Below are 10,988 nucleotides of genomic sequence, written 5' to 3' on the forward strand. Positions count from 1 at the left end.
CCTCGTCGTGTGAAAGTGAGCAGGTAAGTTGTAGTAATCGTGCACATATTATACTGACTAGGATAACACCTAACGTTATTTATTTTATCCCACTTCTGACACCAAATGTAGTGGGTTCGAATTAGGTGCACACACGACTCCTTGGGAGGCAACGCTGATTTATTAGAACGGTAAGTAATATAACACTGCACATAAGGTGGTGACCACCAACCTACTCTAGCTAACACATACTTATCAAATACTCTAGCGTGACCCAGAGAGGTGGGCTACTGCCAGGTCCGCTGACTGGAGGCTTGACTCTTCTTCGCGTCTTCACGATGCATCTTCGTTCTTGATACGGGCAGCCTCGAACCTTGTGAGGAGGCTGCTTATATGGGCCTCGGCGTGCCCGGGCCCCACCCCGGCCACGCCTCCCTTCGAAAACCCTCTCGAAGCCCCCCTGCTGTCCACGTGCCCTCTGAGGTGCCCCCTAGGCCCCCAGCCCCCACTGGGGTCCAGTCACGTGTCCAGCCGGGGTCACAGAGAGTGCCACGGCCTCACACCACCCTCGTGGCCTCCCGGAGCCCAGAACCGGCCCTGACGTCATTCCCGCCTCCAGCCGGGATGACGTCATGCGTGTGTGTAGACCCGCGTGGTCATGACGCTCCCCCACATAGTGACGTCACGCTTGTGCGTGTGTACACAGTAGTGATTCTACAATCACTACACCTGTACAGGTTACTTCCAAAACACACACTTTGTCCTAACATCACTTATTCAATGTTTGACCCTTATAGACAAAATCAGACAAGTATTCATTCTAAATTATTGAGTAATTTTAACAAAATTTTATTACTGCACTGAAATATGCTGCATCAGGTTACATCGTATTTTTAAAAATACGCACCGTCTGCTTAACAGTGTATGTACAACATACTCTTGCGCCATTCAAAACGAGTAGGCCATTGCATGCTGGCGTCTGGGTCAAAATGTATCAAATTCTAAACATTACCTACAAACTCCACAAATAAGATGCCACATCAACCATCGCCCCCTACTGACAGGCTCTTGTCCACATGCAGGCAGGTGTAGGGCCACCACCTTGTGCCACACAGGAGCAGCTGCTACTTGGGGGTGCTCTTCGAGTGTTTGAAACGAGATACAGCACAAAACTCCGAATTGCCAGCGTCGATTAAGCAAGCACAATATAAATGGAATTATTAGAACCTAGTGAATGCTTGGGAGATTATTGGCTCTCACTCCTAGTTAGAGATCTACCCAACCCACAGGTGCACAAAGACTGGCCGCTCTTACCCTGCAGGTTGCACCTAGGAATTGAGCGTTCAACTTCACATTCTTGTCATTAAAGGCCTGTGACAAAGGTGCATCTATTGGAGCGACATCGTCTCAAGCTTACACATCTAACGGGTCTCCATTTGACTTTGTATTGTCTCGGAGGAAGTCCACCCAAACCTCCACTTCCACAAACTGCTGAGAGTTGCCTCGCTCTGCCTCACAGTCAGAACTCTCCTCCTGCTTCACGTTGCCTCCATCGATGCGAAGGTCCGGTTTTGGAGTTGAATCTTCATCTTCACATTTTACCCTCACTTTTTCACTCTTCACCATCACTTCTTCACATTTCACCATCACCTCTTCATATTTCACCTCGATACCTTTAAAAGTGTCCAAGCTGGGATTTTCTTCCAGTTCTTGTTTCATGAGGGATGGGCTCATTGCGGAACTTTGACTTTCACAAGCTGATTTCAGACTCCACTCCTTGTGGATCTTCCGATGCTTGTGTGTTCTCTGGTGTCTTTGAAGATTTGATGAAAGTGCAAACGCCTTCCCACACACACTGCACTTGAAGGGTTTCTCTCCTATGTGAGTTCTCTGGTGTATTACAAGAGTAGATGAATGTGCAAACGCCTTCCCACACACACTGCACTTGAAGGGTTTCTCTCCTGTGTGTGTTCTCTGGTGTACATGAAGATGCGTTAACTGTGCAAACGCCTTCCCACACACATTGCACTTGAACGGTTTATCTCCCGTGTGTGTTCTCTGGTGTTTTACAAGAGTAGATGAATGTGCAAACGCCTTCCCACACAAACTGCACTTGAAGGGTTTCTCTCCTGTGTGAGTTCTCTGGTGCCGTGTCAAATGGTCAGGACGATCTGTGCTGTATGCACACCGATCGCATTGTTGCCTTTTTGCACCGAGCCGCGCCGAGTGCCTTTGCTCCATCAGACAAATTCTGCAGAGGAAGCGACAGCTGCAGACAGAAACAAGAATATCCCCACCATCTACACGTCAGTATCGATGCACAGAGGAATGCATATATACAGTCACACGTGACTTACATGTCTATACTTATTCATATATTCATTATATAGTGAAAAAGTGTCCCAAATTCATCACACGGGCTGTTATGGCACACAATGAGAGGGAAAATGGTTATAAACGTACCTAGAAGCCCTAGTATCTTCAAAATGAATGTTAACCCAGAACTCCGAGCACACAATTTCAGCTGTCTGGCATCAAAAGGAATAATTATGAAAGCTAAATTCAGCTGACATAGCAAAGGGTGTTGAAAATAATACTATTTGTGTTATGCAGAAATGCATAAATGAATGTTAAATCGCAACTTAGAGGTGTGAACCCAGGCAAAGATGTCCTTGAATGCTGGGATGAACACTTCCGACTTCTGCTGCACGTGTGCTGTGATAACTTCCTGACTCCATTCTTACAAAAAGTTCCAGAGGAAAACAAAAATAAACTACTATTTTGATATAACCTCCGTGCTCAATAGAGTTAATAGACTTTACTGCAAATACAAACTTGACCCTGTCACACACTCAGAGGTGGAGCCAGGATTTTCAGGTAGGGCAGGCAAGCCCTCCAGCAATGAAAAATGATAAGAGTTGTTAGTAAGTAAGGAGTTGTTAGTAAGTAAGGAGTTGTCAGTAAGTAAGGAGATGTTAGTAAGGACTTGTCCTATGCTTTTTATTCGACGCCTGTGATCGGCATCGCGTTCGCTGAAGGTGTTTGCCATCAGGGAAGTCGTGTACTGAATACGCAACTGCACACAATTGTGAATTTGTGTCTGTTTGAAATGTTCAGCAAACTTCCCAACATGCTACAAACTTGAAATTTGTAATGTGGATAGCTTCCAGACTGGACACAATGCACAAAGTATTCAAAAACTACTTTTTTTTTATTTTGGGGGGGTGGGGGAAATAACCATGGAGTGTGTGGCGTCAACCCGCAACACAGATAAGGGAATATGAAATTTGAAATTAATCCAAGACAAGAATCCAAGTCCCGGGCGAAGCCAGGTAATGAAGTTAGTTACTAATAAACCCCAATGATCCCATCGAAATTAGGGATTTCGATCGGACCGTTGGGGGGGCACGTGCCACCACACCCCCACTGGCACCACCACTGTCACACACTGGCATGGTGCACAGGTGGTGGTGTGTCCAGACCCACGCCTGGCCACCTTCACATGCTCAGAATTCATGCTTCCTCACTCCACCAAGTAGAGTGAACACCGCCACGCGTCTAGAGGGAACACCGCCACGCGTCTAGAGGGAACACCGCCACGCGTCTAGAGTGAACACCGCCACGCGTCTAGAGTGAACACCGCCGCGCATCTAGAGTGAACACTGCCGCGCGTCTAGAGTGAACATCACCACGCTGTTGAGGAGCCTCACCTTGTGATGTGGGTAGGTCGCTTCTGAAAACAAAAGTGGTACAGCAGCTCAAGCGGGCTGGGCCTGGCAAAAAAGAATGAAATAAAAACTGCGTGAATATTTAAAAGAAAAACAAAGTGACAAAGTGGCGAGCCGTGTGAAGACAAATTAAACTTAAGCGAGAGAATTTAAGTAAACGCAATCAGGCGAGGGCAGGAGGCAAGGACCCGCGTGGCTAGGCCCCGCGCTGTAAACTTTCACATGGACATCGCTACTCAATTGACATCCCTACGAGAGAGAGCGAGGCTCTACCTCGGTAAACAACAACCACCACCACCACTACAACCACCAACACAACAACCACCGCAACAAACACCACCACAACAACAACCACAACAACCACAACCACCACCACAACCACCATAACCACCACAACAAACACCACCACAACAACCACCACCACAACCACCACCACTACCACAACCACCACCACAACAACCACCACCACAACCACCACCACAACAACCACCACCACAACCACCACCACTACAACCACCACAACAACCACCACCACAACCACCGCAACAACCACCACAACAACCACCACCACAACCACCACAACCACCACCACTACAACCACCACCACAACAACCACCGCAACAACCACCACCACAACAACCACTACCAGAACCACGACCACAGCAACCACCACAACCACAAAAACCACTACCACAACCACCACAACAACCACCACAACAACCAACACCACCACAACCACCACCACAACCACTAACACAACCACCACCACAACAACCACCACCAAAACTGCAACAACCACTACCACAACAACCACCACAACCACTACAACAACCACCACCACAACCACCACCACAACAACCACCACAACAACCACCACAACAACCACAACCTCCACAACAACCACCACACCAACCACAACCACCACCAGAACCACCACCACCAAAACAACAACCACCACAACAACCACCACCACAACAACCACCACTACAACAACCACAACCACCACAACAACCACCACCACAACAACCACCACCACAACCACCACAACCACCACAACAACCACAACAACCACCACCACAACAACCACCACCACAACCACCACCACAACAACCACCACAACAACCACCACGACAACCACCACCACAACCACCATCACAACAACAACCACCACCACAACAACCACAACAACCACCACAACAACCACAACAACCACCACAACAACCACCACAACAACCACCACAACAAGTAAAACAAAGTGACAAAGTGGCGAGCCGAGTGAAGACAAATTAAACTTAAGCGAGAGAATTGAAGCAAACGCGATCAGGCGAGGGCAGGAGGCAAGGCCCCGCGTGGCTAGGCCCCGTGCTGTAAAGTTCCAACCTGGACATCGCTTCCATGCTCGCTGCTACTCAATTGGCATCCCTACGAGAGAGAGAGCGGGGCTCTACCTCGGTAAACAACAACCACCACCACCACCACAACCACAACCGCGATGCGAATTTCTCACCTCGGATTTCAGTGCACAGCGGAGCAGCAGCTTCCTGTTACTTCGTGACGTCACGCAGCAGCAGGAGTTGACATGACGTCACTTGCGGGGTACAAAACACTCCCCTCCCACAATGAGCGGCTCTGTGGGCGTGGGTGCCGAACTCGTCGCAATAAACTCGCGACGGCTTTCATGAATATATTATGTTAATGAGCCGCCAGTCACCGGCAGTAGCTCTGCCTAAACAAGGATTCTATTTGAACAGGTAAGGGAAGTGACCCAGGCAGAGGTGACGTCACGCTCAAGGGCGCAGTGGACCGGGTGGGATGAATACCTTGGTGACATGACGTCACTAGCGAGGTACACCTCCCCCTGGAGTTTCACGCCGATGAGGTAATGCTGAGTGGCGACGTCACAGAGCGGGGTTGGAGTTTAAGTTGATTTAGATTCATTTTCCCTTGCTCCCTCCCTTGATCAGAGACCCCTTTGGTGTGTGAGCTCAGCAACAACTGTGTGTGTGTGTGTGTACACTGTGTGTACGTGTACACTGTGTGTGTGTGTACACTGTATGTGTGTACACTGTGTGTGTGCACACTGTGTGTGTGTGTACTACTCACTGTGTGTACGTACACACACAGAGTGTACACACACACAGTGTACACACACACAGTGCAACTGTGGGGGGCCCAGTCATCTAAGTCAGTCGACCAATGGCATTTTTTCATCAATTTATTATTTTCCAATTTTCTTTTTCTATTTACGTAACTTTACCGAAAGAACCAAGAATACGGTAGCACATTCTCTATTTATTGCAGAGATTCAAGGTTCAACACCGACAGACACACCTGGCTACCCCAGTAACATTCACCAAAATATGCACAGTCTGCTTAACGGCGGCTATAAAACATAGCGTTGTGTCATTCACAACGCGCAGGTCATTGCATATTTGTGTCACGGTCAAACTTGGGGTAATTCCAAACATTATCCAGAAACTACACAACGGAGATGACGCTTCAATGATCGCCCCCTACCGACAGACTCATGTCCACGTGCAGGCCGGTGCAGGGTGTTGGATATATGTGCTGATGGACCTGGAGTCACAGACTTGTGTTCCCAGCTTAACACACTGCTTCCTGTCAGACAGGAAGTCTGTGATCCACCTGCAGGTGGAGTCGGGCATGTTCAGCTGGAAGAGCTCGTCCTGAAGCAGGGCAGGGATGATGGTGTTGAAGGCAGAGCTGAAGTCCACAAACAGGATCCTGGCGTAGGATGCTCGGGAGTCCAGATGCTGTAGGGTGAAGTGGAGGGCCATGTTAACTGCGTCGTCCACAGACCTGTTGGCTCTGTAGGCAAACTGAAGGGGGTCCAGGAGAGGGTCTGTAATGGCTTTGAGGTGTGCCAGGACCAAGCGCTCAAATTACTTCATTACCACAGAGGTAAGGGCGACCAGTCTATAATCATTTAGTCCTGTTGGCCTTAGCTTTTTGGGCACAGGGATGATGGTGGAGGACTTGAGACAGGCTGGTACATGGCATGTCTCCAGGGAGGTGTTTACGATGTTGGTGAACACCGGAGACAGCTGGTCAACGCAGTGCCTGAGGGTGGCTGGAGAGACAGAGTCCGGCCCAGCTGCTTTGCGTGGGTTCTGCCTTTTAAAAAGTCTATTAACTTCTCCCTCCTGAAAGGAGAGGGTCGTCTCTGTAGGAGGGGTGGGGGATGGGGCCTCTTGGGTGGGAAGGGGTAGTTCAGGACAATCCAATTGTCTTTCAAATCTGCAGAACTCGTTCAGGTCGTCGGCCAGGCGGGAGTCGTCAGTGGTGTGGGGGGCTCTGGGCTTGTAGTTGGTGATCTGCCTGAACCCTCTCCAGATAGAAGCAGAGTCGTTAGCAGAGAACTGGTGTTTTAGTCTCTCTGAGTACAGTCGTTTAGCCTCTCTCACCGCCTTGCTAAAACTGTTCTTCAACTCCTTGAATCTGTCTCTATCCCCACTCCTACACGCTTCCTCCTTCTCCAAACTCAACCTTCTGAGCTTTGCTGAGAACCAGGGCTTGTTGTTGTTGAAGTTCACCCTAGTACGTGTTGGAATACAGCAGTCCTCACAGCCTCCGTCACAGCCTCTGTGAGTTCATCCAGACTATTGGTAGCAGTCGTGAACATATCCCAGTCAGTACAGTCCAAGCACACCCGCAAATCCTCCACAGCCTCACTGGTCCACTGTTTAGATGTCCTCACAGCAGGTTTACAGAGCTTTAGTTTCTGCCTGTATGCAGGAATTAGGTGGACCATCGCATGGTCAGAGTGCTGCTCGGGGGACGGCGTGGTAGGCTCTACTGACTGTAGTGTAGCAGTGATCCAGAGTGTTCCCTTCTCTGGTAGGGTATTTAATGAATTGTATGTATTTGTGGAGTTCGTGGCTGAGATTGCCTTTGTTAAAGTCGCCAAGTACGATAACCAGCGAATCTGGATTTGCTCGCTCCACACTCAGAATCTGGTCGGTGAGCATGCGTTTGGCCTCTTTAACCTGAGGACCCGGCGGCAAGTAAACTCCGACCAAAATGAGCGACGCGAACTCACAAGGCGAGTAGAAAGATTTACAGTTTATGAAAAATTATTCAAGGAGCGGAGAACAATATTGCAGAATTACTGTGACATCTACACACCAGCCACTGTTAATGTAAAAACAAATACCACCGCCTTTCGTCTTGCCGGTGAGTGCTATGTCACGATCCAATCTTACAAGATGGAATCCTGCCAGTTGTAACGCAGTGTCCGGAATCAAATCACACAGCCATGTCTCTGTGAAGCACAAGACAGAAGATGAAAGAAAGTCTCTGTTTTTCACCATCAGTAGCTGAAGTTCGTCCATATTGTTGCACAGTGAACGTACGTTGGAGAAAAAAAAGTTTCTGAAGCACTGTTCGGATCCCGCGTCTGCATAGCCGTACAAGAGCCCCCGACCATTTACCCCTTGGGCGGCGTTTCGCTGCTTGAGCAAAGCCTAGCGCGGCTATGACTAGAATTCCCACATATTCTGCCGCTGGAAGCAGAAAGTTGGGAAATAAATCCACAGGAGTTGTTTCCCTGATGTTTAAAAGTTTGTCTCTTGTTGGGAACTCTGAAAATCTTGGCAAAACACTGAATTAACAGAGAAGACAAAACAGGGCGCACCGACCGGCTGAGGCTACCATCATCGCCGCCATCTTCTCACCATCACGGGTGTGCTGAACAGCAGGCCTCTCTCACCAGCACGAGTGTGCTGAACAGCAGGCCCCTCTCACCAGCACAGGTGTGCTGAACAGCAGTCCCCTCTCACCAGCACAGGTGTGCTGAACAGCAGTCCCCTCTCACCAGCACAGGTGTGCTGAACAGCAAGCCTCTCTCACCAGCACGGGTGTGCTGAACAGCAGGCCCTTCTCACCAGCACAGGTGTGCTGAACAGCAGGCCTCTCACTAGCGCGGGTATGCTGAACAGCAGGCCCCTCTCACCAGCACGGGTGTGCTGAACAGCAGGCCCCTCTCACCAGCACGGGTAATCAAGCAAAACAAGACAAAACCAGACCTAACAGGGCGCACCAACCGGCCGAGGCTGAAATCATCGGTGCCAACTGAAAGAACCAAGAATATGTTAGCACATTCTATATATATTGCAGAGGTTCAAGGTTCAAATCCGACAGACACACCCTGGCTACCCCAGTAACATTCACCAAAATATGCGCAGTCTGCTAAACGGCAGATGTAAACCATAGCGTTGTGTCATTCACAACGCACAGGTCATTGCATGTTGGTGCCACGGTCAAAATTGGGGTAATTCCAAACATTATCCAGAAACTACACAACGGACATGGCGCTCCAATGATCGTCCCCTACCAACAGACTCATGTCCACGTGCAGGCCGGTGCAGGGCCACCTTGTGCCACACAGGGGCAGCTGCCACTTGGGGGGGGGGGGGGTCCTTCGATTGTTTGAGATGAGATTCGATACGAAACACCGAGTTGCCGAGGCAATTAGGCAAGCGATATATGAGTGCAAATATGATGTTGGTAACGTAGTGAATGCTTGGGAGCTTCATTGTCTCTCGCTCCTGCTAACAGATGTACCCAGCCCACAGCTCCACAGATACCAGCCGCTCCTCCTGTGCAGGTTCGGCTACATACGGTGCGAAAGAAGTTCCAGATACACACAGAGACTCACACAGAGACCCACAGATTAGCATGGTTGGCTACATACGGTGCGAAATAAGTTCAACGTACACACAGAGACTCGGAGCAAGTTTGAGTCGCGTGCAGTCGTGGGCCATGAAAGTTGAATGGGCGCATGTTGCTACTGACAGTAGTTGAATACGGTTGGAAAGACGCTGATAGAGACACATAGAGAGACTGACAATAGAGAGGTGGACAGAAACAGACAAGAGGAAGACAGAAAGATACAGAGACGACAGAGACACAGTCAGCAAGAGAGACACACAGAGGGGAACAGAGACACTGACGGATAGAGAGATGTTGAATCGAACAAACTTAACTCGCTCCATTGAGATTCCTCCATCTTTACCCATCCCTGGAAGTAAGTCGTTCTAGTTTCTATTTATTTCATTGCGTGTGGTGTGTACGTGTAAGCAATGTGGGATATCGATGTATACGGATGTGAACAAGTTAAACAGACAAGACGTCTTTCATACTCTTTGGTTCTTTCGGTAAAGTCACGTAGGTAGGAAAAATAAATAAATAAAACACGACGTTTCGATCGTAACACGAGCGGTCATCCTCAGGTGAAAACATCCAGACATTGTCGCGGCAGAAGTCACGTGAGCTACGGCACGTGACAAAGATAAGGTGACCCCCCCCCCACTCCGTGTGGCTCGCCCCGCTCAGCTGAACATTGTTTTAATGCGGTGGGCTCACGCGAAATAGATTTCTGGAAGATGAAGGTACTTTGAAAACGCACTGGCTATTCTCTTTTATATAAGCGTTGTGTCCTTAACTAACCACACGGAGACGTCTGGTTGAGGCAACGCGTTTATTATAACTCTTTCGAACTCGGCTCTTCACACTACTGTAACACGAAGGGGTACGGCCCCTTCCACCCGATAGCCTCCGGGAGTGACAGCCTCCCTTCTATGGCAGCCTGCACACTCCAGGCTCTGCTACCCACAGGTCCCTTAGCCCGGCATTAAAGGAAGACTGGACGACCCGTCCCAGACAGGGTACGGGAGCTCACCTCTGGTCCGCTACAATCCGGCTCTAACAAGAGCCTCGGTTGAGGGTCCCTGGGTGCTGGTCCAGTCTTCAGGTCTTCGGATGTCTTCAGGCTTGAGTTGGTGAACACTGCCCGGCCGGTCCAGGGGGCCGGGCTTTTAACCCCAGGTCGGGGTCACCCCTCCTCTCCTGAACCACCAACCCCCCCTCCCAGAACCTTCTGGAAGGTCTTATCTTAAGGGGCCTTAGAGACGGGTGGGGGGTCAGGGATGTTATTCTCGGGTCACGGGGGGGGGGGGGGGGGCGGGGGTTTACTTTGGTCGACCCGTACACACCTCACTCTCTCTCTCGGCTGCCCCCTGTTGACCCGTGAACGTGGTGGCAGGTCAGCTTACAGCGCCTTGTTGTGGCGCTTACGCACAACTTCGTGACTAACGCTGCACGTTCCGTCATATTCATGCAGGGGGCGCTGCAAACCTACGCGTCCCCTGCATGAACGACGGAGGCGCAGGGACAGACGTTCGATCGCATTGGAATCAATTTGCGGACGGCGGTCTTCTCGCACGGCCAGCTCTGTGTCGCCTCATCTGGATCCCGCGATCC

At 49.9% G+C, this 10,988-nt stretch overlaps 1 protein-coding gene across 3 annotated transcripts in view; it reads right to left on the reverse strand.

The window, feature by feature from the left end:
- LOC142906878 (uncharacterized) overlaps positions 1–10,988 on the reverse strand; it is a 57,529-nt gene that overhangs the window by 30,144 nt on the left and 16,397 nt on the right. The window contains exons 1-3 of one of the 3 annotated variants that reach the window (XM_076055597.1): positions 5,215–5,339; positions 3,690–3,752; positions 813–2,248 (exon numbers count right to left, since the gene is read on the reverse strand). In XM_076055597.1, coding sequence (XP_075911712.1) covers positions 1,393–2,220 — 828 coding nt within the window. In that variant the 5' untranslated portion in view covers positions 2,221–2,248; positions 3,690–3,752; positions 5,215–5,339 and the 3' untranslated portion in view covers positions 813–1,392. Of the gene's footprint in view, positions 1–812; positions 2,249–3,689; positions 3,753–5,214; positions 5,340–10,988 lie in introns of those variants that run through there. The other 2 variants (XM_076055596.1, XM_076055598.1) reach the window with 2 other exon arrangements.

This window comes from Petromyzon marinus, chromosome 71 (assembly GCF_048934315.1).
Source record: "Petromyzon marinus isolate PM22_M1 ecotype Great Lakes invasive population chromosome 71, UKy_Petmar_22M1.pri1.0, whole genome shotgun sequence".
NCBI classification, from domain to species: Eukaryota; Metazoa; Chordata; class Hyperoartia; order Petromyzontiformes; family Petromyzontidae; genus Petromyzon; species Petromyzon marinus.